The 26,386-nt window shown below is 41.8% G+C and overlaps 1 protein-coding gene and 1 long non-coding RNA gene across 4 annotated transcripts in view; one reads left to right on the top strand and one right to left on the bottom strand.

The window, feature by feature from the left end:
- The window catches only part of STARD13 (StAR related lipid transfer domain containing 13), a 157,960-nt gene that overhangs the window by 17,992 nt on the left and 113,582 nt on the right, over positions 1-26,386 (top strand). The window contains exon 1 of one of the 3 annotated variants that reach the window (XM_048494205.1): positions 13,758-13,994. The exons of the other annotated variants lie outside the window; for them this stretch is intronic. Coding sequence (XP_048350162.1) covers positions 13,901-13,994 — 94 coding nt within the window. The 5' untranslated portion in view covers positions 13,758-13,900. Of the gene's footprint in view, positions 1-13,757; positions 13,995-26,386 lie in introns of those variants that run through there. 3 annotated transcript variants of the gene reach the window in all.
- LOC125431437 lies at positions 13,010-13,603 on the bottom strand. The gene is made up of 2 exons (XR_007244302.1): positions 13,470-13,603; positions 13,010-13,386 (listed from the first exon to the last, which is right to left on the bottom strand). It is a non-coding gene; the product is annotated as an uncharacterized LOC125431437 (long non-coding RNA).

The raw sequence follows: 26,386 nt of genomic DNA, 5'->3' as shown, positions 1-26,386 counted from the left end.
TCAGCGCAATGATTTCTACTGGCAGGAAAAAAAATTAAAAGTGTTATTATTATGTTGGGATACAGTCAAAACTGGTGCACGACAAAAGCATTTTCCTGACACTAAATAAACCATTTCCAAAGCATTTTAACAATTTCTTTTTACCAAATGTCATGCAATTTGTAGCTTGTGGGCAGCAGTAGTCTACCGGTGAGAAAAAAGTGACAAATAACAGTTATGTGACACCATTTTCCCACTTACCTTCTGCCCTGCGCTACTGTAGCCAAGTAGCGCGGGGTCCTGCGGCACTCCCCAGTACAGGGGTGGCAACAACGCAGTCACCCTGACGCTGCCACTGTCGCGCCCCCTCAGCGCGCGTCATTCCTGGCACTCTTCAAAACGGCGCCTTTTGATGACCTCATGCAGAGCGCAGAGCGCGGGGTCGTGGGGAAGCCCAGGCGCGCGCCAGAAATGACGCACGCTGAGAGTAGCGCGCGGCATAGGGGGCTATGAGTAAGTGGGGAAATGCTCTATCTCCCGCTTTTTACTTGCTTTGCATCCCAATTCATGCCTAGGGCATTTGGAACTATCTCTGGCAGTGTGAATTGCCTAAGTTTTCACTAAGGATATCCAGCCCTGAACAGGAACTTGTGCAGACAGTACATTGGATCTTACCAACTATCACAAGCCCACAAGAGAAAAGAGAGTCCTCTTTGGATTCCTGAACAAACTGTAGGGCCGGTGGGGACAAAAGAGAGCCAGCATGGTGTCGTAGCTAGAGTGTCCAACTAGGTTCTGGGAAGCCCTGTCTGGATCCCCACTGAGCCATGGAAGCCTGCGTGGTGACCTTGAGTCAGTCACACACTCTAAGCCAGTGAGGGCAAACCTTTCCGAGGCCAAGTGCCCAAATTGCAACCCAAAACCCACTTATTTATCGCAAAGTGCCAACACGGCAATTTAACCTGAATACTGAGGTTTTAGTTTAGAAAAAACGGTTGGCTCCAAGGCATGCATTACTCAGGAGTAAGCTTAGTGAAGCAACCATGCAACGCTTCAAATGTGTGAATCATGATCCTAGGAGGGTTTACTCAGAAGCAAGCCCCATTGCCAGCAACCAAGCTTACTTCCTGGTAAAGGATCATGCCCAGGCCAGCCTAGATGTGTGTGTGTGTGGGGGGGTGATTTTCCACCCCCTCCCACATGATGAACTCTGTGTGCGAGTGCCCACAGAGAGGGCTCTGAGTGCCACCTCTGGCACCCGTGCCATAGGTTCGCCATCACTGCTCTAAGCGTAAACTACCTCACAGGCTAAGTTCTTGTAAGGATAAAGTAGATAAGGGGAAAATAATGTCGCAAGCTCTTGGAAAAAACATTGGATTTAAATATTCACATAAATGAATATTAAAAGCGGTGTTGTATGGAAGCTGCAGTGATGAGCAAAATTGTCTTCCCCCTTTCCCTCTTGTTCTAGTAGAAAAACTGAAAGGATCAGCATTCTGAGTTTGGGCTATAGAAAACTGATTCATCGCCTGATTACTGACTTTGGATAGTCATTTGTTTACCCTGTTCCTCTCTAATCTTTTGTCCTTAATAGTCACAAGGGAAGTGTTTGAGAAATTGTGAATGAACTGCAGACCTGTCAACAGAATGTCCAAGAACATTTTCACATTTTCTGAACAAAATATGACAATATTGGAGAGGAAAAAGATATAGAATTGGACTGAAGCCAGTCAAAAATATGGTGATGGTACCCACAGTGACCAATATGGAAAAGCATTGTGCATATAGATGCTACTGCCCTTAGGAATGCTCTACAACAGTGGTTCTCAACCTTCCTAATGCCGTGACCCTTTAATACAGTTCCTCATGTTGTGGTGACCCCCAACTATAAAATTATTTCCGTTGCTACTTCATAACATGTGTTTTCTGATGGTGTTAGGCGACCCCTGTGAAAGGGTCGTTCAACCACCAAAGGGGTCACGAGTCATGACCCACAGGTTGAGAACCTCTGCTCTACAAAGGCTTTAAAAAATGAGGGTAGGCTATACTCTGGTTACTATTTAGGATTCCCATTCTCCTTGCTTGCCTTGAGTGCTTAATCATTAAATCACTCTGATTGCAACCTGGTTGACCTGTTGGCATGCTGACAGGCTTTAAACAATCTAATAAAGTTGATAGTACGGTGTCATTGAGGAAAGCTGCTACAGTTCCTGATTGTTTGGGTACTTGTCACATTTGATGCTGCTGGTGAAGGCTTCTCAGTTTTCCACTGTTTGCAAGACTCTCTGCTGGTAGATCACTCATATTTGGTCAGACTCAGATATACAAGTTATTTGTCTGAGGTATTGGAGCCTGAGGATGTGGACGGGACTCAGGAATGAAGAGCCACCAAGGTCTTTGACCATCATGATGGGGACAGCTTAAGCTGTATGGATCAGACGGGGCAATGGGGGCAGCCTGGCTAATGGAACAGTATGACTTTGAAGAAAGCAGTGGTTCAAGCCTCCTATAAACTGATCAAATCTAAGTAATTATTGGCTATTATATAACCTTTGTTATTTGGCACATATGGGAGCAGATGATGGCTGTCACAACAATCCTGAATTAGTCTCATTATAGTGATTCTTTTCAGCCTAGCTTCAATACAGGTTGTGAGAAGAGAAGCTGTCTTACACATTAATGACCTTCAGTGCGATGTGGCACATGTCTGTGATAATTTTCTTCTTGGCAGTCTTCCATACCATCAATAATGAGATCTTTCTGGACTACCTGTTAGGTTTGATGGTATTGCTTTTCCATCCCACAGAGATTATCCTGTGGGATGCCACAAGATTCTGTCTATATAGCTGATTCCCAACTATGTCCTTATCTGTGAATACTTAAATCTGCAGATAGGGGACACGCTTACCCCAAACAGATGTTTCTTCAAACTTGGAATGCTTTCCAAGTTTGCAGAAAAATCTGAAAACTGGCAAAATGGGAGTTTTAAACCCCCCCCCCCCAGCATTCTCTGCACAAGGACAGAGAATATATTTACCTCAGGCTGTGTTGGACCCAGCAGCGGCTGCAGCAGCCTCTAACGGGGTCCTCAACAAGTCTACCTGGAGCAATCCAGGTGAGCCACTGAGAATGTGGTTCTTGGGAGGAAAGACTCAGCATGCCTGTCCATATTACTTTGGGTGAGCTGCAGAGAATGGGGATGGGGATGGGGAAAGCACACAGAGAGGGGGGATGAGGAGCAGAAGCAGAAGCAAGGTGGGGCTAAAATTGGATGGCTGCTTCTACAAGTTTCTTGCAGGTGCCCAAGAGATCATGTGAAGTGATTTTTGTGACAACAGGAACCAGTGTCTTTGGGGAGCCTTGTAACTGGGATTGGGGACAAGGAGATCCAGATTCAAATGTGCATTATGTCAAGAAGCACACAGGGTGATCTTGGGCCAGTTGTCTTTACTCAAAGCTGCTGGGATGATAACAGAAAGAGAAGGAAGAACCATGTATACTGCAGATGAAGCAGGAGAGTCCCTAGAAGAGGGCCAATATACACTGAAGCAGAATCTGAACAAGATGGAGAGACTGATTATCAGAATGAAGCTTAAAATGCCCCATGGCCTAGCATTGTTGCTTGATGATCAGGTGAACATTTTTGAGCTGATCAAGATGGACTTTTTCCTAGTCACCTGATACATCAAAAAACTTAGGTTGTGCTTAGAGGATTCAGATGCCTTTTATAATTGTATGACTGGAGGAATTTCATCAGTGTGGCCTATTGTCAAGGTGATGAGGCGATATAATATGCTTTGCTTACCTATATAAATATCTGAAATATTCTAATATGGCTGATAGTGAACAAGATCTCTCTGAAAGGAGCTGTTTCAGTGTAACAGCTGATGTCATTCCCAATCAGAGGCAGATTTGCCATAAAGGCATCGGGAAAGATTTCTGGTGGGCTGATGGTGTGGGTGGCTGTCCCCCACCTGAATCCGGGGGTCACCCCTACCTGGCCATGGCCAGTGGTGGGCACAATCTGAAGGAGGGCTTGCTGTGATGAGGGATGCACCAGCCTGGCCCACCATGGTGAGGCATTGGACATGCCCTCCCAACTTCACCATAGTGAGACATGAGACTAGTTCACTCAGCCATCAGCTTGGCTGGGCAGGAGTTTCTTTCCTCCTTTTGAAAGGGTAGTGCCAGGGCAAGTTGGTGGTAGGGTCCTTTTAGGGCTGGTTCTCCCCACCAATATGTCCTTTTCCCAGCCCTGCTTCATGAGAGCCTTTTAACTGAAGGTATCAGGGATTGATGCTGTGGCCATGCACTTGCAAAAAATGTGCTCTACCATTGAACGATGGACTTTCATCAACCGTTAGGCAAAGTTGCAAAGCTCATAAAAGCCAAATGTGCCAGTCCATAGACCTGAGTAATTTCACCACCTGATACTCCTTATTACACCATCATGTTTCCCATAAGAACATCAAGCTGGAGGTAGCCAAAATCTTTCCAGATAATAGAAATACATACCAAGCCAACTTCATAACTTAACAGTGTTTGATAGAGAGCATACTGTCTGGGAATCTCATACAGTTTCTGTTTCATTCCTATGAAACAGAGCTGGCAGTGATTAAATCTGTTGTTTTATGACCCCATTATAAGGTCAATTATTCCAGTCTAAGAATTATATTCCATATGTACCAGTTCACTACGTTTGTGCATTGTTGAGTAATACTGGGTTGCTTGTTCTTTGTTGTTGACCTTGGGCTATGTTATAGGGAACCAATGTCATTGCTTCAATTCCTTCCTCCTGTGAAAAGCATTCCAGCCTGCCAAATAATCATGTCAATACAAATCCCATTTTTTTAAAAAGCCGCTGTTCCACATGGTTGGGTTGAGTCATTAATGCTTTGAATATTAGGGAAAAATTAGAGCATTCTTATCCTTTAAACTGGTGGTTCTTAAAATATATATGCAGATAATCTCTTGATGTTGCAAATTGAGGGGAAATGGACACATCATTTTGATTGCTGATCTGAGGACTTTGAGTCGGTGTCTTTGTACTTTATCATCATATGTTCAAAGCCCCTTGCCTTGCAGTATATTTTCACAAGGTCCCTGCCAAGCAGTTTACATAGCAGCTGTCTTTCCTCCAAAACACATTGCTATCTTGCTGGCTTTCTGAGAACTTTTATGTTTTAAGAGCTTTACTATGCGATTTTCCTCTTTTCTGTGGGTCTGAAATCCTTAATAAAGCTTCTCTCCTCAAAGTATGAGAGAACCAAAAAGAAAACTCACTTCCAAGAACTGACGGGAGGGTGGGGGGTGGGGGGAGAAAGCTGCAATCAGAATCAGATTTCTTTCTTTTATAAGTCTTCTCTGTACATCTCCATGTTGCTGTCTTTCTCAACAGATGTACAGCATGGTCACAACAGTGTCCCACAAACATGATACTTATGAAGTTTATTCTCAGATGTCTGTTGAAGAGGTGATATTCTTCTGTACCTTCTCCTTCATCAAACCCTTATCTTGACTCCTGGACAGTGGTGGGATTTAGCAGGTTTGCACCACTTCGGCAGAACTGGTTGTTAAAATGGTGCTTGTAAGCAACCAGTTGTTAAATTATTTGAATCCCACCACCAGAACTGGTTGCTAAATTATTTGAATCCCACCACTGCTCCTGGGTATATCTGAGAAAATCCCCCTCATTGTTACATCTTCACCTTAGTGTTGTGCCAGCCTTAGAGCTCCCTGGCCACCAATATTGAGTGGGCAGGTAGGGTTGCCAGTTCCAACTGGAAAACCACTGGATCTTTGGGCGGTGGAGCCTGGGAAGAGCAGGGATCTCGGTGAAATGCAATACCATAGAGCCCACTTTCCAAAGCATATATTTTCTCCAGAAAATCTGGTCTCTGTAGGCTGGAGATGAGTTGTAATTCCTGGGAATCCTCATGTCCCACCCTGGCCAACCTACTTGTACCACAGCTTTTTCGTACAACATCTTATGCAGCCACATAGCCCCCATATCTCCTCACCACCTTTCTTTCACAAATCTTGAGAAGTTTCCAGTTTGTATCTCTGCTGAACATCAGTGATGTTGATACAGAAGTGTTGTTGGCGTTTTTTCCCTCGGCCAAAATATCCCAGGGGAGGGGAACTGGGATCATACATTCCGGGATGTTTCTATCTCGGTTTCTCCTTCCAGCCCGTCAGTGTGTTCAGGCAGGGAGGAAGAATTTGCATTGCCCCAGGTTAGTTTCATTTTCCTCACTGACGTTGCCACACCTGTGCAAACAGTCCCATTTTTCTGCCGTTCTGATTGGCTGCAGCCGGTGAGGCAGGAAAAATAAACCGGTCCGTTTCCTGCAGTGTTTGCATGAGAGCGGGATTGGCGTGGTTATTTTAAAAGAATGCCCAATTTCATCATTTTTTTAAAGGCACGGGATAAGGGAAATCTCATGGGGCAGGATCGAGTTAGACCTGGAAACCATGCGGAAATTATGGCCAAACCGGGATCATTCACCTCCTTATCCCTGGATACATTGGCCATGGGGAAAACGCCGTTGCCCATCTAATGCATACTTCTATGCTTTCCAGAAGGTTCCTGGGAGCCCTCACCCAGAGGCTGGTTGAATCTGAATTCTTATCATTGTGTTCTTCACAAGTCCATTTCATAAGATGCTTTTTAAAAAGTGTATTTAAAAAAAACATATCCTGCATTTTATATCATTAAAAATATGGTAGAAGCAGTTTCAAAAACCCACACTGGTGAAGAACTGAAGGATACAAAGTCGTTAAATAATTAATGTTCTTTTTGACTATATGAAAGTTTATGTTGTCCCATGGAGGAGAAATTACGTCCAGCTACCTGAAAGCCCTCCGTAGAGTTAAATGGAGTTACCCTCCCCAGAAATGCCCCAGCTGCCCTCCCCCACACATGCCGGCATCCAATGGGACATAGCTTTGCAGCAGTGTAGCTTTGCAGTGTAGCTTTGCAGCAGCGAGCATTTCCAGGGTTTGGTGCTGCAGAGTTGAAGGGCAGTTGGACACCAGTGTCCTTGCCCTCTCCACCAGTGGGTGTTCCACTTATGCCAGTGGAGAGGGTGAAGGCACTAGTGCAAGCCACTGCCACATCCAAGCAGTGATTCTGTTGGACTCAGTCTTGACAGGTTTCTAGATTTAGAATCAATGCTTTTAAATGTACTTAAGTTAAATATTTAGCTTTGTTATTTTTATCCTCACTATTCATTGCTCCTATATTGTAAATCCCTGCACATTCCTTTAATAAACCATTTTAATTGTACCTTGTGAATCTAGTACTTTAATTCGTAATTGTTGTAGCTACCAGAAGAACTGTTTTGGTAGGTTAGTTAAGGGAAGTGGGGTTAATATTACCCTGTGGTTTGTGAGGAGTTGCACCTGAGCACTTAATGGCTTTCCCTTGGATCAACCCATCACCTTACAGAGGCTTTTATAAGTCTTTGACAAAAGGGGATGTCAGTAATTCATTCTGTGGTCATTTTTGTTTCCTGCTTTTCTGTGGTCATTCTTGTTTCCTGCTTTTTTCATAATTAGGTATTGACATAACATTTGTGTTGTCACTTATGCCCTGCCTCCTAGTTTTGGATTGTCCAGTTCTGTTAGACCCTCTTCTTGTCCCACATTCAGATTTTTCGATGTTGAGGAGATTCCCACTAGTTTATCATTATAGGTTCTGTTTTACTGCTTTTTAAACTGTTTTATTGTTTATTATTATTTAACCATTCCTGCACTGGCGGTGCCAGAGAAGCCGCGGGTGAGGGGGAGAGAAGCCGGCAGGCTGCTCCTCCGCTGTTCAGACAGAAGGGAAGCGGCCGCTGCTGGAGCTCCAGCAGCACCCGCACCATTTCCCTTCCCTCTGAGCAGCCCGCCTGCTGGGAAAAGAGGGAAGCAGTTGCTGCTGGAGCTGCAGCAGCGCCCGTGCCATTGAGGGCCGGTGCTGGTGTCGGTGCAAATGGAGGGCGCTGCTGGAGGCGCCATGGGAAGGCATGAGGAGTCATGTGCATCAGGGCACACATGGTCGTCGTTGCCGCCTCTGGAGTGGAAGCCTCACCTTCTCTGGCGCATGGTGGACCTCTGGAGCGGGATCCTCACTTTCTCGGGAACACGGTGGCACGAGCGGAGGGGAAGGCGCTGCTGGAGGCACTGGTCCAGCTCGCCCCCGGCCTTGCGAGATGTGCATCTTCTGCTTCTTGCCTCGTCACCTCACAAGTCCTGGGGCATCTGACTCACTGGTCACATGGGGGCCCCCCGATTTTGTGCCCCCCCACGTGACCAGATGGCGTGCACCCGGGGACATTGGGTACCTTACATCACCGGGCAGATATGCCTCTGCTTGGAACTAACACCTTTTAGAAACTGCTATTAGTACTGCATTGAATTCTGAGGCTCTCTGTTTGAATCTTTGCAAATCAATGATGCTGGCAAATCTTCTAATTATAGGATTAACATAACGGTAACTAAAGTAAAACATTCCTTTATGGTTAGACTTCTGTAATGTAAAAATTCCATAAAATCTCAACTGATTTATAAGAAACAGCAAGAATCAACAGCAGAAAAATATTAAGAATGTTACAGTATATGTTCAATCCGTTATTTTTCAAAATGGCTTCCATTTGAAAACTAACGTAAGCTTTGTTGTGCTGTTTGTTGTGCTGAAGCAAAGCAGCAGACATTCTTTCTTTTTGCCTCAGCGTAAATGCAAAGAAGTGATTCCTTCAGAGTTTTATTATAACAATATTCTCTCACAATTCTGGTTGTTATTTATTACTTGAGGAAGATGGGAGGAAATGTTTGAATTGCCACACACTGCCCATTACAGGAATTTGTCGTGGCCTCTTTAAAAAGAGGTTGCTCTGCATACGCAAAGAACAGCACAGTACAAACAACATTGTAAGGGAAGAGTGTGGGATCATTCAGTCTGCGGACTGATACCAAAGTAAGGAAAGGACTAGAAATCTGGCAGCTATCACTGGACCCAGGAGCCCCCTTAAATTTGCACATTAAATAGTGTAGACAAGAATTTTCTTAAGTTTCTATGAAGCCTTTGTAAAGGCCATAGAAATCCTTTGATCCTATGACTGCTTTTAGAATAACTAAGTAAAAGCAGAAATCCCACCACGTTGAAGAATGAAGCAGCCTGTTAAATATGCTCTCGGGCATTAATTAACTTTGTAATATAATCAGGACAACTAATGAACTAATGTAACACCTTTCTTGCAATAGATCTACGGCCCAGGGTAATTTGAAAACAGAAGTACATTCCAGTGGTCGGACTAAATGATAATACACCCAAAATTAACACTTAAAAATTAGTAGTATGGAGATTGCTAAATCCAGCTGTTACTTTTATAATGTGTTTCAGAGCATGGATTATGCTGATACAACTGGGACATTTGAGGGAAGCTGATCCTACCTATAGTCATGTCCATAGGAACAGGAAATAATCTGTTGTTTGGCTTCGACCTTTGTCTGAAAGGTTACAGTCAGTGGTGGGATCCAAAAATTTTAATAACAGGTTCCTATGGTGGTGGGATTCAAACAGTGGCGCCACCGCACACACGCACCTCCAGTCCCTATTGGGCAGGGAGGTTGCTTTAGTAACCCCTTCTCGGCACTCAGAAAAAATTAGTAACCACTTCTAGAGAAGTGGTGAGAACTGGTTGGATCCCACCTCTGGTTATAGTCTGTGAGGTGAAAGAGCCCATGAAACTTTAACTGGTGCAGAATGTGGCAGCAACAGGCTTTCACTCCAAAGAAAATTATATAGTCACAATTATCACGTGAATTATAGTGACTTCCTGTTTGTTTCTCACCCATTTTTCATTGTTAAAGGCTTTTAACCTGTAAACGTTGTGACAAAATGTGGCCTAGGCAATGCAAGAAAACGGTTGCCTGTCTGGTAGCCCTTATGACACATGCATGCATACCATGGATAGTTCAAATAATTTAATAAAAACAAACCCATGATTGCCATGTCAAGCCATTAATGTTCAAAACTGTAGACAGGCACCAGAGTCCTAAGCATGTAGACAGCCTCACTTGTAGGGAAACCAGGTTTCCTGCTTAAGAGCTCCTATTCCCCCTTTTCATTGGTCAATTCCCCATGGGCAAATTATCCCGTGATGCTCACGGCAAAAATCACAGTTTGGGCAAGGACTCCCCACGGCAAGTGCCCAACTCAGCTTCATCCCGGTTCTGGCGTGCGCTTTCCCTCTTATCATGCATTTTTCAAAAACCGGCAGGGAAGTGCATCTTTTTGAAAAACACGTGCCGAAGCCAGTTCAGTGGGGAGATACAGGGGACAGAGTTGACTTATTTTTCCCGCCATAGGGGGTGATGTGGAGCCTTCCAGCCAGTCAGAGCGCAGTGGGCTGTGCGCAGAGCGTGTGCAGCCTTTTTTTGTGTGCGCTGGGTTGTGGCTACGGAGAAACAATTCTGTAAAATGGGGAACAGCAAACGTGCACATATGCGTAGCAACGACTGGTGTAGAATGACGAAGCTGCACATCTATGAAGCTGGCGCAAAAAACAAGCCGACGGCAGAGTATTGTTCCCGCTCCAACACAATAGCTGATCAGAAGAAAGCAGCTCAAACAGAGAGGCGGGGAAATTCTGCCTACGCATCAAAGTAGCAACGTAGCTGCGCCCCCAAAAAAGTTTTTTAAAAAGGTTCCTGCCCCAACACAACACAACAGCCAATCAGGACAAGGAAGAAAAGATCAACTGAGCAGATAGTGCATTCGTGGGGAGTGCTGCATTGCTTGAAACCGCGATAGACTTCGAGGTCCTCATTAGATACACGCTGCAGTGGGGAAGGCGAAACCGTGATAAAAAGGTGTTGTATCTTTTTGGAACCTGGGTGTATCCAGCTTAATTTCTCAGTGGGGAATCCACCATTGCCTGCTGGCCCACTGATTGCTGAAGGAATTTTTTATAATGACTTTTCACTGGTGGCATGATATCACTTCCTGTGAATGCCTAAAACTGGTATTGCATCACCAGTGTGACAAGGCAAAGCTATAGATAAAACGACAGAGTTCTGCTCAAATCCTAGAACACTGTCTCAATGTCACACTGGCAATGTGGCCTCACTTCCAATATTAACCAATATTCCCTGGAAGTGATGTTGTGCCACTGGCACAGTTCCATTTCCTCCCATTCTTACCCCCACCCCCACCCCCGGACTGGTTGGTTGTAGCCCATAAGCTGGCTAACCTATATGCTTGAACTGTAACATAGTTCTAACCCAAGGAGGAGTATGTTTTGCCCTATGCCTTTCATAATTTCTCAACATCAACATTTTTCAGCATCTTCCAAAATTTTCATCTGGTGCCACTAATACTTCTGCAATGTCCAGTAAAGCAGAACAGAGTGTCCCTAAACTTGTCTTTTCTCCAGAAAGCACAGCAACTTTCACAAAGTGGTTGAAAATTAGCTGTCGTTTGATATTAAAGTATTCAAGCCTGTGGTAATTGCAGATTTCATCGGCATGTTCACTGTAGGACAAGTAGTTTAAGTTAAAACATTATTTTGTCTAATGTTTCTCCTTCAAATACCAGTCCTGTTGCCAGAAAGGAAACTTATGGAAGGCCAGAAGATTCATTTCTCTCCACTACCACCCCTTTATTTTTAGTATATTATTTCATTTTCATTGGTCTCGATAGGAAATGTATTTCTAACTGCACCTTCTTTTGGGATTACATTTCCTAGGACTGTACTATTGACAGACACATTTCTTGTTATAATTTCTTTATTTTCATAGAATCATAGCGTTGGAAGAGACCCCAAGGGCCATCAAGTTCAACCCCCTGCAATGCAGGAACACATAATCAAAGCATTCCTGACAGATGCCCATCCAGCCTCTGTTTAAAAACCTCCAAAGAAGGAGACTCCACCACACTCTGAGGTAGTGCATTTCACTGTCAGTCCTTAATGTCAGGAAGTTTTTCCTGATGTTCAGGTGGAATGTCTTTTCCTTTACTTTTTTCCTTCAGTGTGAATGAAATTCCCAGCAATTACGCCTTTTGCCCAAGGGAGCACTCTCAGACTTCAGAGGTGTGGGAGAAAGGGTTTCAGTTACAGGGTCAATTAAATATCCTGTGTGGCAAAAGGATGCAGACAGGCAGGATTACACAGGGAGCAGAACAGTGGTGGGATCCAAAAATTTTAGTAACAGGTTCCCATGGTGGTGGGATTCAAATTGTGGCGTAGCGCCAATGGGGCTGGGTGGGGCACGACGTGGGCATAGCCGGGCATTATGGGGGCGGGGCATTTCTGGGCGGGGCTGTGGCAAGGACGCAGCTGCTGTGCCGGTCCTTGGGCGGGAAACGAATGCATGTAGGCGCAGGCTGCCACGCACCCCGGTGCACCTCCTGTTAGACTGCTTCAAGTTCTGCGCGCTACTGCTGAGAAGAGGGGCATAACTAAGGCAAAAATCACGTGGCAAAATCACCAATTAGTAACCCCCTCTTGGCACACACAAATAATTAGTAACCTTCTCTCGGGAACCTGTGAGAACCTGCTGGATCCCACCTCTGGAGCAGAAAGATGTATTTTGGTATCCCAGAAGCCAAGAAACTTTTGCAGAAGCCGGAGAGGAAGATACTTGGCATTCCCATCAAGGCAGGCAGAACAGTGAGCAAAAGATGGCATTTGCCATTGATGGAAGCAGATGCTCAGCTATGTGACACCCCTATTATATTCAAAGCTATGTTTTGTTGAATCAGACCATGGGTCCATCTAGTTCAGTATTATCGCATGCCTAGCAGCAGCTCTATGAGATTATAGTCAGAGAAAGCTGCTTCCAACCCTTGCTACATAGGATCTTTGAACAGCAATCTGTAATTTTCTCCATGTCGTTGCCATTTCCAGGAAGGCAGGCTGAGTTGTTTAGTAGATAGTAGCTTGTACTTGGCATCCTAAGGGAGGCAGGAAGCATTACAAAAGGAGGAGTATGGAACAAGCAAATGTGTTACAGCACCACAAGAAACTTATGGCAATCATCATCACATTTTTACGGGCGTTTTTTAATCATTGCTCAATGCTGAGAACAAGCCAGTGTAATGAAATCCTGGGCCGAAAGGTAACACAATTGTAAATGGCTTCTATTTGCAAGGAAGCTGGGACTTGAAGTCTTTCCTGCAAAAAAAAAGAGTCAGATTTTGCCATCAGATAAATCCATCTTTTGTCATGGTCCTTCAGGGAGTGTTCAGCTTCCGCTTTGCTCTGGCAGTTCTGTGCTGCCAAAATTCCAGTTGTTCTGCTCTATTGTGAATCTTGTAGCCAATTTAAAGCAAGCGCCAGTATGATTTGGAGGAAATGGTTGTATCCTTGGAAGGGAAATGGTTGTATCCTTGGAAAGAGGCATCCCGTACCTGGGTCTCTGAGGCACAAGAAAAAAGAGAGAGAAATACTTCCCAAGCTTGCATACAGATGATTTCTGTCTGAAATAAGTATTGCTCCTACCTCCTTTTTCTTTCTGCATGTCTTCAAATGCTCCTATCACAGCTCACCAATGCTTAGTCAGCTCTCAGGCATGTCATTTGTATTTACTTTTAACATTATGTGCGGCTGCAGATGCTTAAATAGTCTTCACTTCCCTCGGCAAGGCTCTCTGTGTACTTTCACATTCTTTACTTTGACTGATTGGCCCTTTCAGATCATGTGAGGGGAGTTGGAATCCTGAATTGTAGCTTTTGGCACTCCTCTTTCCCCTCTTCTAAAGCGCTTGCTCTTTTCAGCTTCTGTGGGCTTCTTGCCTCTTTTCGTTTAGTCTTCTCACTAGATTCAGGAATGGGATTGGTGGTGATTTTTTTTTAAAGGGACGGAGATCTGTAGGCAGGTGCCCAGCAGCCCTTCAGAATCAGGCTGTTACTGTGTCAGCAGAAGGCCAAGAAATGTACTTGCAGTTTGACCAGACTAGAAGACGCTCTCCGTACAGGATAAGTAGGATATTATTGCGCCACCAGCTTCTGACTAAAATTCAGCAAGGTGAGTCACTGGCTGCCAAAAGGCTCTTAACTAATTCTGCACAGAAAGAACTGCCTTAGGTCTCTTTCTTCCCTTTAAAATTATGCAATCAGTATTGTGCTGTTTACCCAGTGTTACTACTGATACCCCCTCCACTGAAAGACAACAACAAAAATGTTAATGACAGCAAAAATGTTAATAGCAGCGCACTAAAAAGTATGTAGCTGTGTGATTGCTTCTTCGTAAGCCTCTGAATTTCAGAGGTACTAAGTCTGTAGGTGCTGGCTGCTTGAACTGTATTGCTCCTGGTGCTGTTCAGTTACATCTAATTCTGTACAGCTTGTGCCAGATCTTTAAAGATGTGTTTCAATGCTATTAAAGTGTTCTTGTGCAAATCTTCTTGTGGGGGTAGAAAGCATGTAAGACCGAATGTCCTTTTCCATATCGTTGAAAAATGTTTGCTAGCACTGACAGAAAAAAATTCAATTCCGGCTCCAGTAATTCAGAATAGGTTACAACGAAAAGTGAATTCCTCTTTCCCAAAGGGCTTAAAAGCTGTGTTACATAGGATATGTGGACAGCCCTGTGCAAACTACCTTTTGGGACATATCTGTTTCTTCCTCTTGTATCTGTGAAGTGTGGCACCTAAAAGGATACAAGGTCATCCTTTAAACCTATAATTTGGCCTGCATATAATTTTTAAAATGTGTATGGTAGAAGGGAATATACGTAAAAGAGCAACGAAGAGAGGTATGACTCTTTTTGAAGTTTAGAAGATCAAAAGACTGCCATATATTTCTCACTTGTGAGCAGAAATTAGAAGACCGTGTTTCTTAATGAAATTCTCCCTCTTGTCAGTTTCCACATCCCACATGGGAAATTGAGGAAACCAATTAAGTAGCAACATCTTACTTCTAGTCAGGACAATACATAGTAGGCAAACTAATTTAATATATATAAGGATGAGTGTTACCTCCCCCCCCCCCCCGCCCCGGTTTAATCTGCTATATCCTCAGGCCAGGCAATTCTCCACATATTTTCTTGAAAGTAAACCCCACTGATTTTAGTGAGACTTACTCCTAATACACAAGCATAGGTTTACAAACTCAAATGTTGATCTCTGGTAGCTGTTGAGCTATGGGTAGAGGATATGATGATGGGAATTTAAGTGTAACTATAAAAGAACAATAGCTATTTCAACACCCAGTGTTTGATGGATGAGATTATTTTCTTGGCAATTAGGGAAACCTGTTGTTTGCAACTTTGGTGATGTGTGGAAGTTACTTGTCCTACTATGGTTCTGATTTCAGGAAGGATATTATGTCATGGCATATTTCTTGTTATAGTCTTGATTGAATGGGAGTAGACTAAGCTTTCCCTCTGGGTTTATTTAAAGCAAAGTATTATAGGGTTAGAAATTGTAATTCTGCTGTAGATTTATGTGTGACAGTGCTTATTGGAAACTTGATTTCTGTTGTTAGGGGTGTTTGTGAGTTCTATAAGTTTTATCAAAAGGTTGAAATATTTTATATACACTTGCATTTTAAATGCTGCTTTTAACACTAAATGTTTTAACATCTGGATGTTTTAATGTTGAAATGTTTTAATCATTTGATATTTGCTGCCTTGAGGAACCTATGTGGGTGGAAAGGCAACACAGAAATGTTTTAAATAAAATAAAAGGTAAGAATAGTTTTAGTGGCCTATGTCATGAAGTAATAGCGTAATAAAATTACATAATATATTTTTAAAAACAAAATTGCCTAGCTGTAGTTACTTTGGAAGGTTTGTGCTTTTGAATCCTTATGATTTCATTCTTATCCACAGAAAATGCAGCGCCTTCTAAGAAGACTCAGCCAAATGTATGGGGCATTTTTTTAAAATGATGGAGGGGCTTTGAGTCTGCTGGATAAATCATAAAAATATTTGTGTTCTGTATCAAATGACCTAAAATTCTGCAGACTGATTAGATATCTGTAAATTGGCTTTTTTTTTTTTGCATGAAGTTGCTCAATCTAAAAAAAGTTAAGAATTTAATATGTGGTATGATGATTTTGAAGAAATTGGATTTGTATTTACTGTGACAAATGCTGTTATTTACTATGAAGCATATTTATATACTGTGAACCACATTAACTTCTGCACACTTATCAAGAAGTGGATTTTATTTAAATTGCTGGGGAGGGAATCTGGGCAGTGTACACGAAACAGATCACTTTAAACTGCTTCTATGGGAGCTGCCTCAATGTGGCAAGTTGCATAGTGGCTCATTGCCCATATTCTCTGTGTCACTGCAAGGAGCAGCAGTGACGTAGGAGGTTAAGAGCTCGTGTACCTAATCTGGAGGAACCGGGTTTGATTCCCCGCTCTGCTGCCTGAGCTGTGGAGGCTTATCTGGGGAATTCAGTTTAGCCTGTACACTCCCACACACACCAGCTGGGTGACCTTGGGCTAGTCACAGTTTCTCAGAGCTCTCTCAGCCCCACCTACCTCACAGGGTGTTTGTTGTGAGGGGGGAAGGGCAAGGAGATTGTAAGCCCCTTTGAGTCTCCTGCAGGAGAGAAAGGGGGGATATAAATTCAAACTTCTCCTCCTCCAAACTCCAATACTGGATTTTTTTTTAAGTTATACATAGGTGGGGGGGTCTCTTGATTCCACATATTGTTACTGTATAACAACCCGCTGTGTGGAAAACCTATTATCAGGAGCAATTTAAATTAACATTCACATCATAGACACTGTTTGTAGTATGCCAGTACTGCCATATTAGCAAATGTAAAGCTATTAGGAAATTGTACTTTTAGATCAGTCAGTCCCTGAATTATTTTCACTGACAGCAGAAAGATCTGAAGTAGCACTGTGTTGTGTTAGTATCCATATTTAATTCTGCTTAGGTTTCCACTGTAAATCATAGTTGGCTGCATTGTGTTATCTCAGTGGGAGATCTAGAATGACTTCGTGTAATTATATTAGAAGGCAACATGTAAGTGAAGAATGGGAGCTAAGCCATCTTGGAACATGATTTTTTAAAAGATTTGTGCCTTGTGCCTTGTTACCATTTCTGTTCCTCCTTCACTCTGCTTTCCAATGATGTACAGTGGTTGTGTCCATCAAACTTAATTTTTTCTCTTTTACCTCTATTGTTGTTATCAGAGTGTGTCTAATAGATGATGAGATGCTAGATGGATGTGGTATGATGAATGGATCAGATTTGGTGGTAGGCCTTTTCTGTACATGCCACTTAAGCGATTTCAAATATGTTTTTGATCCCAACGTTTACACCAAATTTTGTCCGCATTCCCCTTCTCAAAATGTTGTTTCCTGACTTTTTCCCTCCCACACATGTGCTGTAGGGATGTTACATTGCACTGCTGATTTGTGGATACCAAAAAGGGTGGGGGTGGGGGGCGAGGGGGAGAGAAAAACACCAGAAGTGTTTCTGGTGTTGTGTTAGTATCTTTAAACACCTTTAAGAGGAGAGAGGTGCATCTGTGAGGTGAAGAACCAAAAATGGCAGAGGAAGCACCAAAATTGAGGTTTGGTGACCGCACAGGAAAACGGCCCACGGTTTCAGCAGCAAAAATAAAATGTATCAGTAAGATTTGTCTGTGAGGAAAGCTGGATCAGAAATGTTTCAGTGAGAAGAAATGCTTTAAAAATTCAGATTTCATAGAGAAAGAATGTTTGGGAAATGTTTTCAAATCCAAAGGGGGGGAACCAATGTGGAATTCTACAGAGGAAATGTTTTATTTCCAGCCTGAAAATGTTGTAAATAGCATATGTGGAACAGGCCATTGTTTACTCAGTAAATTACTGGGCATTTACAATATTTGTCCAGGGCTGTCAACACGTGAATTCTGGCATTCACTAAATGTTACATATTTACCATCAGGTTATTTAGCACATAGTTATTTAGCACATTTAATACCCTGCATTATAAGATATCTGACCAGGGTCACTAAATAAACATTTCACAGTATGTATGTACAATCATACATCTAGGGTTCCCAGCCTCCTGGTGGGATCCGGAGATCTCCCGGAATTACAGCTGATCCCCAGACAACAAAGATCAGTTCTCTTGGAGAAAATGACTGTTTTGGTGGGTGGACTGGATGGCATTATACCCTGATGTCCCTTCTCTCTCCAAACCTTGTCCTTCCCAGGCTCTATCCCCAAATTTCCAGGAATTCTCCAGCCTGGAGTTGGTAATTCTACTGTGATTGTTTATGTTCAATTAGTAGTTCAGTAAAATCTATTATGACTGGCAGTTTTCTATGGTCTCAGCAAAGGTCTTCTCATGTTCCCTTAGTATATTTCTTTTAATTGGATGTGGCAAGAATTGCCTCTTGGATCTGATACATGTTAACCAATGGCCTATAGGGGGGAAAAAGGTTGTTTGACTATTTTAAAATGTTGAGACTGTGGCCCTTCCGCACATGCAGAATAATGCACTTCCAGTCTACTTTCACAATTGTTTGCAAGTGGATTTTGCTATTTTGCACAGTAAAATCCAGCTGCAAAGTAGATTGAAAGTGCATTATTTTGCATATGTGGAAGGAGCCTGTCAGTAGTGCTAAGCATTAGCTGAGGATGGAATTTAGGCATGTTATGCATGTAAAGTTGGGATGTTGCTTTCATTTTACTTTGTCATTCTTTGGGACATTACATTGGTTTTCAGAATATTTATTAATGTGTATAGTGTATATAAGGTCAAAGCAGTGCATATGAAAGCACAGCAATATTTAAAACTGTATGCTAAGATCTGAAATCACAATAATTAATAGATTGTTAAGGCTCCACAGAAAAATTAATACTCTACCAGTTAAAACCCATGGCCATCATATTCAACTGTACTGCCCAAGGGCACAGGAAATAGCTGTTATACATCCCCTCTGGAATGCCATTAGGGACGCACAAATTTTATAGTGCTAGGGTAGTGATTCCAGGGCCTCAGGACAATTGTGGTAAAAGTGAGTTATCCCGTTTTGATACACAGTAACATTTCGTAGTGGCCCTGTACAAAACGAACAGTTTATCATGAGACTTTAACATAAAAAGTAAGTAACTGTTCATTTGTTGTGGCTTTAGGTCAGCAGAATGCTAAAAGCGTGCTTTAATTCAAGGACTCTCATTGTAAATAGAAAACCTGACCTTGTTAAGTTAATTTTTCTGACCCTTTCCTAGTATATCTAAAATTAAAAGAACCATGGGCATCTGCTTGGCTGTTCCAGACCTTGGAGCTAGTTTAGGAGATCAAAGAAGAAAGAAAGGTTGTAAGCTGAGCAGACTTATGATTAACAGGACTTCATAAAAGCAAAAAACTCTGGAAAATGTCCCCTAGTTCTAACTTCAAGCTCACACCTGTGATGTTGAGGGATATTTCATTATTCTTGTGTGATTTTGAGGTATATCCAATCAAAAATTATTATCCCCGTGTCATGTTCTCCTCCTAATTCCTTTAACACGTCACTTACCGTTGTGTTGTGACGTTAGCACACTGTGCACTTCCTATTTCCTGCTCCTGCCAGTGATATCCACTAGAATGAGAAATAGGGAATGTCTTGTCTTGGATAAATTATGAGGGAGAAGTAGAGGAGGATTCAGTACAGAGAAGCTATTATGACGACTGTCTCATAGCATAATATAATGTAACATTCCGTTCTTATCTAAATTATGGTATTGATGGTAGGGAAAAATCCAAAATAACTGTTTCTGTTTGATATGCATTTATTTAAAGAAATGTACTGTGCAGTGGAAAAGTTTGTGGAGGCTTGTCTGTCACAAAGCATTTCTCATTCCCAGAATATTTGTAAAGTGAGTATTAATAACAAGGCAATTTATTTAGAGTACCTCTGGTCTACACAAAATAAACCTCATATGGATCAGCATATGGCAGAAAGAACTCAAAGACTCGTATGCAGGAGAAATGCCACATTTCCTAAATTCCCTAGAAAGCAGCCTTCTAGGGCTCAGCCTTGTGATCTGATCTTCTGCATCCCTAGGCGGATTCCGCATGGGCCAAAAAAGGCGGTGTGAAAACAGTGTAAACCCTTTCATAGCATTTTAAATCATTTTATACCGGTGTCACATTGGTTTCACACCACTAAGAACATAAGAACATAAGAACTAGCCTGCTGGATCAGACCAGAGTCCATCTAGTCCAGCACTCTGCTACTCGCAGTGGCCCACCAGATGCCTTTGGGAGCTCACCTACAGGATGTGAAAGCAATCGCCTGCTGCTGCTGCTCCCGAGCACCTGATCTGCTAAGGCATTTGCAATCTGAGATCAAGGAGGATCAAGATTGGTAGCCATAGATCGACTTCTCCTCCATAAATCTGTCCAAGCCCTTTTTAAATCTAGGGCTAGTCACAGTTCTTCGGAGCTCTCTCAGCCCCGCCCACCTCACAAGTGTCTGTTATGGGGAGCGAGGAAGGGAAAGGAGTTTGTAAGCCCCTTTGAGTCTCCTTACAGGGGAAAAAGGGGGGATATAAATCCAACTCTTCACTGTTTTTGACCCATGTGGAATCTGCCATAGACTGAGCTGCAAGAAGTGGTAGCTACTGTGGCAAAACTGGTAGAGAGCTATGAAAGCATAGAAGCAGGGTTTCCTAGTCCAGGTTGGGAAACTGCTGGAGATTTGGGATGGAGTCAGGGAAGAATAGGAACCTCAGTTGGGTGCAACGCCATAGCATCAACCCTCCAAAGCATCTGTTTTCTCCAGAGGAACATATCTCTGTAGTCTGGAGATAAGCTATAATTCTGGGGGATCCCAATTCCATCTGGAGGCTGGCGTTCCTACTTGGAAATAGTTCCCTCTGTTCTTTGTGTCCTCTTTGCCAATTCCATACGGCATGGCATAGGTGATTGTCACCCATAGATTGGCCTGGCAATGCAGACTAGGAAGTTCTGGAATTCAGCCTCTTAGCAAGTACCAGTTCAGTCTGGATCTTGCTAGTAGCCACTTCAGTTTAAGCTTTTCTGCTGTTCATTATGTACTTTCTGGGTAGCCGAACAGTGACCCAGCCCTATTTGTCCTAGTAACCGCCACTAGTTCTTAATAAGTCACTTTATTTGGTTAATTTAAATTAAGAATGAATTAAGTGTTTCTCTGGCTGATGTTATGTATAACTTTCTTTTTTTTTTTCAAATTTAAACCTTTCAGACATTAGTTTCCTGATTCCTTTTTCATCTCATTTTATATTTTGACAAGAGTTTGCACATCTTGAAATCATTTAGGTGCAACATGCATGTTTCGAGTATTTATTTAAACTATGTACTAGGGAACTGGGTGGGTTCATTAATGATTACTCATGTTCGCTTGAAAGTAAATAAGGTAGTAACTGTCAAAAGATTCATGTTAGATGAGTCACAATGTGATGACTTTCAGAGTCCATGGAAATAGATTGTGATCATTTCAGAGCTGTGAAGTTTCTTTGGTTTGAAGTAATGAATAGCTTGATTCACACTCTGCAAGCAGTAACTGTCAATGTGGAATGATTCTGTTATTATGCAGCCCATAATTAGCACTCCTTTCAACTTTTTTGGAAGAAAGACTCAGCGCTAGATTATTCATGCACGAGAGTTCTTAGGACTTACCTTGTGGCGCTAGCACTTGTGGAAATCCTGAAAATAAATAGTTGAAGGTATAGGCCGCAGGAATGGTAAGAAATTTATTTTTGATTTTTCATGTGTTTTTTATTTTTTATTTTTCATGTGTTATTTATGAAGGAGATTTACATGCTGTTCCTTCACCTTGTATGTTTCTGCTTGGAATTTGCCAGCATGTTTCAAAATGTTGAGCAGATGTTTGCACAAATTGAGCCAACTGTATATTGTCCATTATTTATTGATTTTATATGATGGAAAGGCCAGTGTTTGTATAACTGCCTTAGTATTATGTATGGAGAGACACCAAACAAATAAGCTATAGTAATAGTAAGCTAAATTGAGCCACTATTTTGTTCTCTGGATAGTGGCCTTTTCCACATGAGTCATTTACAACATATCTTGCTGCCAAATGGTACTTTTTTTCTTTGAATAGTGTACCTTTTTGCCTTTGTTATTTCCAGAAATGTTTCCTTTCATTTTTCCTCTGTTGTTTTCTCAAGCACTTTAACTACAACGTTTTTCGATCTGTTTCGAAAACAGTTTCCCTTGAGTGTGCGATCATAACATGTCTTTATTTCTCCACCACACCAAACACCTGGCCCTTATCCACAGTCCAGTTAGTTGCCCAACTTCCCCTTCAGTCATTTTCTCTTCCCCCTACTCCTCCATTTCAAAGAGGAATTTGTTTTTTTTTTCTCTTTGTCATACCAAACTAGCAATGTAACATTCAGGCAGAGATACAAAGAAGCAGGGTTTATTGGATTGGATCAGCTTTATCAGTTTCATATTGAACTAGTGATGTAATGTTAGGAACGGGAGCAATTTTGAAGTGGGGGTGATTGTATCAGTGATAGAATGCTGAGACACTGGGCGATTGAAAGGAGTACTAGGAATAATTGCTGAATGTAGTTGGGGGCTGGTGCAGTAATAATCATGCGTTACTTCAGATTAATTTTTGCTGGAAAATGTGGTTCTTTGTGTGTGGAAGCAAGGAGGAGGGTTAATGTGTTTCTGTTCCTTCAGATTATAGCACCTTCTCCAGGAGTTGTTTTGGCTTCTGTTTTGGGTTGGTAGTTGTAGAAATACAGTCGGAGACGTATTTGTATTGCCACTTTAAAATGTAACTGCACAGTAACACTTGAGTGCCTGTGTAAAAGGAAAAAAGGGGGAGGGTTGTTCTGCCTCGCAGATGACATCCCACCACCATCAAGAATATGTTTTCAGCAGTAGCGTGGGGAATACATGAAACTGAAGAGACAAGTGGGGGGGGGGAACGCAAAATGACGAAGAGAAGAGAGGTGTATGAAATGATTTCACAGAAAACATTTCCAAGGCACAAGGTTTGATCACTGGGAAAATCTGTGGTAAACTTTGTATGTGGAAAAGATCTGTGATTAGGTGGTACAGAAGTGTCTCTTTCATACAGAGTGAACTTTTCACTTGTGATTAGGCTGTATAGTAAAGAGAGTTGCAACTAGCAAATAGGGCTTCTCATTTCTGGAATGCACATAATTGGTACAGAAAAAGAGGGATACAGTCTAAAATGTAGACTATCCCTTATCTATTCTGAAGAGATCCACTTTTCCCCCTTTCTGTTTGGTTTTCTCTTTGACGAAGATTCCGTTGCACATGTTGATATAAAACTCCAATATCTGACTTTCATAATTCTGTTTTATCCTCACATCTACCCTGTGAAGTAGGTTAGGCTGAGTGTATAGGACTGATCCCAAGGTCACAGCAAGACTGTGGCAGGTGGGGATTTGAACTTGCGTCTCCCAAATCTTATTCTCAAATTCTAAATAATGCACTTTATTCTCATGTGTATGTTTGCCGCTTGCCATGGGTTTTTTTTTTCCCTGTGCACTTGTGGGTTCACATGTAACAGCAGAAAAGAGGTTCATATGAAATGGGGAAAAATGAAATCTGGTGCAAGTTGTCAATGCTCAAATCCCGAAATTAATTTGAGAAAATGTCCTAGTAAAAAATGCGAGGATTTGGAGACAAGGGCAGGCCCACTAATGTACAAAATCACTTCTGGAGAAGAAACCAGACATGACATTGGGTCATTCTCCAGTATGATTCGTTTATTAATTTCAATTATTTAATTATTTAATTTTAATTAGTTTATTAATGATTAGTTTATTAGTATTAATTGTTAATTTAAATTCATTTTAGTATAATTTTAATAATCAATTGGATTTGAGTCTAGTAGACCAACAATGTATTTTGGGAATGGTACCCCCAAAATCTTGTAAACCTCAAAGGTTTTGCTAGACTTGAAACTAACTGTTCCACTGCAGACCAACACAGCTGCCCTCTGAAACTTCAATGGAAAAAATATGGTCATTATTTGCTTAGTTAATATCTGAATGCATACCCGTACTTGGTTCTGGAACTAGTTTCTTAAAGGCACATTCATTTATTATACGTAGACATATTTACAACAGAGAACGGTGAGTCAAGATCACAGTCAGATGTCCTCAGACAGATTTTACAATATTCTTGTTAGTATATTTTTTTCTCCCACTGTAGACTTTGAGCCTACAGTGCTCTGGAATTAGTGCGAAGAAAAATAACATAACTCTAGGGATAAGCATTATCACACATTTGAAAATAATATTTATGACTCAGTCCAAATATGTGTTCCAGCTTTTCAGTTGGGCTCTGTTTCCAGAATCAGGCTGTTTAACTCAGGAATCTGGACAGAATACTATATGGAGAGTTAAGACCTAAGTACAAACTTCAGTACATTATCCTGAAGGAAACAAGGTAATACTAATGGATTGAAAATGCTATTATGTTACAAATGTTGACTGTCATGCAGCCAAAGTTAAGAGTTCTCAAATTTAATTGATTTCAACCAGAAAAAGTTAAGCATGTTCTCAACTCTTTCAATATAATCACCAAGACCTAGATGCACTTCATTTAAACTAGATCTAGATAGTTGAGAGTTCCCAGTAGAATGTATTTGTTGTGCTCCCCGTGGGGCCTTTTATCTATCATGTATTCATGCAATTGTTCCTGATTTATGTAACTCTTTCTGACTATGCCAATAAAGGCTTATGTATGTATGTAAAAACTAGATCTAGTGGGAAAATTTCTGGAGCTTTTGTGGGGAGAGGTTGGATTTGGGGAGGGGATGGTTCTTAGTAGGATCTAAAAGCCAGAGTCCATGATACATCCCTCCTTTCATACACAGGAAACAGACATGCATACTTTTACATTCATGTCACATGATACTGATGATGCCATAAGATACCCTCATATTTTGGACCTTGTTTTTCAAAAGCAAAATTGACAATCAGATCAGCTGTGATTTGCTTCCTTCCAGTGATAGCTAGTGATTTTTTTAAGTTAACGGGGCTACATTTTTGTTTGTCTTTTAAAAACATATTTCCTTCTACTTTATTCTAATCTGTATGTTGTTTAACTAAAACTTGCCAGCCTGTGACCTAGGTAGAATGTATGCATGAGGTGGTATGAGGTACGGTTGAATATCTGGTTAAGGGAAGAAGCTGTGTAATTACACAGAGCATGTGTAATTTTTTTTTCCTGTATGCCACATAGGGAAAAAGTGGAACTTCCCCTTGTCATTAACATTTACAAGATCTAATGAACCTGGGTGTGAACAGTTGCTAAACCTCCAAACCAGCTTTGGCCCCAGCAGCTCAGCTGTGGTTGTAATAGGTTGAGACTGTTTCTCAGTCCTTTCAGGGCTGTATTGTGTGCCAAGGGGACTAACATGATTTGTCACTATAAGGATCAAAGGTTACACAAGGAGGCTCCTAGGAGCCTCCAGGCTGAGACGTAACAGCACTCGATGCCCAGTTAAGCTGCTTACTGGAGGAAGAAATCCTGTCACATGATTTTGTCTACGGACTCTTTTCAGATCCCCTCCTTTCTGTGCATCTGAAGATGGGACGAAAATGAGGAATATATTGGTTAGTGAGGTTACTTAATTGCATTTTTTTTGGTTGCTGTGCGATGATTAAAATACTTCAGCCAGGATAAAGCTTCCTTCTCTAGAAGATCATTTTGTACCATGTTGTGTACTGCAAGATCTCTATCACTAACAATAAACATGATCAGCAATATGTAAAAATCTAAAGCTCAGAAGGAACAACGCTAATTCAGAAACAGACTTTTATAGAGAATTTATGAGGAATTTAATAGGAGGGAGGGATTTTTAAAATACCATTAAATAGTAGCTATTTAGCTCAGCTTGTCCAGGAAAGGACGGGGTATACATTGAATAAAATAAAAAATAAAAATAAATAACCACTCATTTGTACTTTGAAAGGAATTCCTTTATTCTTCCCGTAAACACATTTAGAAGGCAGTAGGGGAAAAAATCAGAAAGTCAGAGCTTGACCAAAGGAGTGAAGCAGCTGTTTGGTTTGAGGTTTTGATGGTTGCTTTTTAGGCTTAGAAACCCTGCCTAACTGAGAAAACACTTGAGAATGTGACTCCACTAGACTTATTCATACAGGAAATATTCTTGTTGGTACAGAACAGATCAACTTCAGTTTTCCACTTACAGTAAAGAAATACATATAGACTAAGTCAGCAGGTCTCGAACTTCAGCAATCTGATGACTTGTTTTGGTTTTCATAGACCCCAAAGCTCACCTCTCCTCCTTCATGGGCACCTGCTACATTCTGGGCTGTTCCCTTTCAGAATGTGTGGCAAACCACAAATATGCCAAACCACAAATATGCCATAGAGACATCTAGTGTCCTAGAGCAGTGATGGCGAACCTTTTTGAGACCAAGTGCCCAAATTGCAACCCAATCCCCACTTATTT

The sequence above is a fragment of the Sphaerodactylus townsendi genome, linkage group LG04 (assembly GCF_021028975.2).
Source record: "Sphaerodactylus townsendi isolate TG3544 linkage group LG04, MPM_Stown_v2.3, whole genome shotgun sequence".
NCBI lineage: Eukaryota > Metazoa > Chordata > Lepidosauria > Squamata > Sphaerodactylidae > Sphaerodactylus > Sphaerodactylus townsendi.
This window is presented reverse-complemented; position numbering and strand designations above follow the sequence as displayed.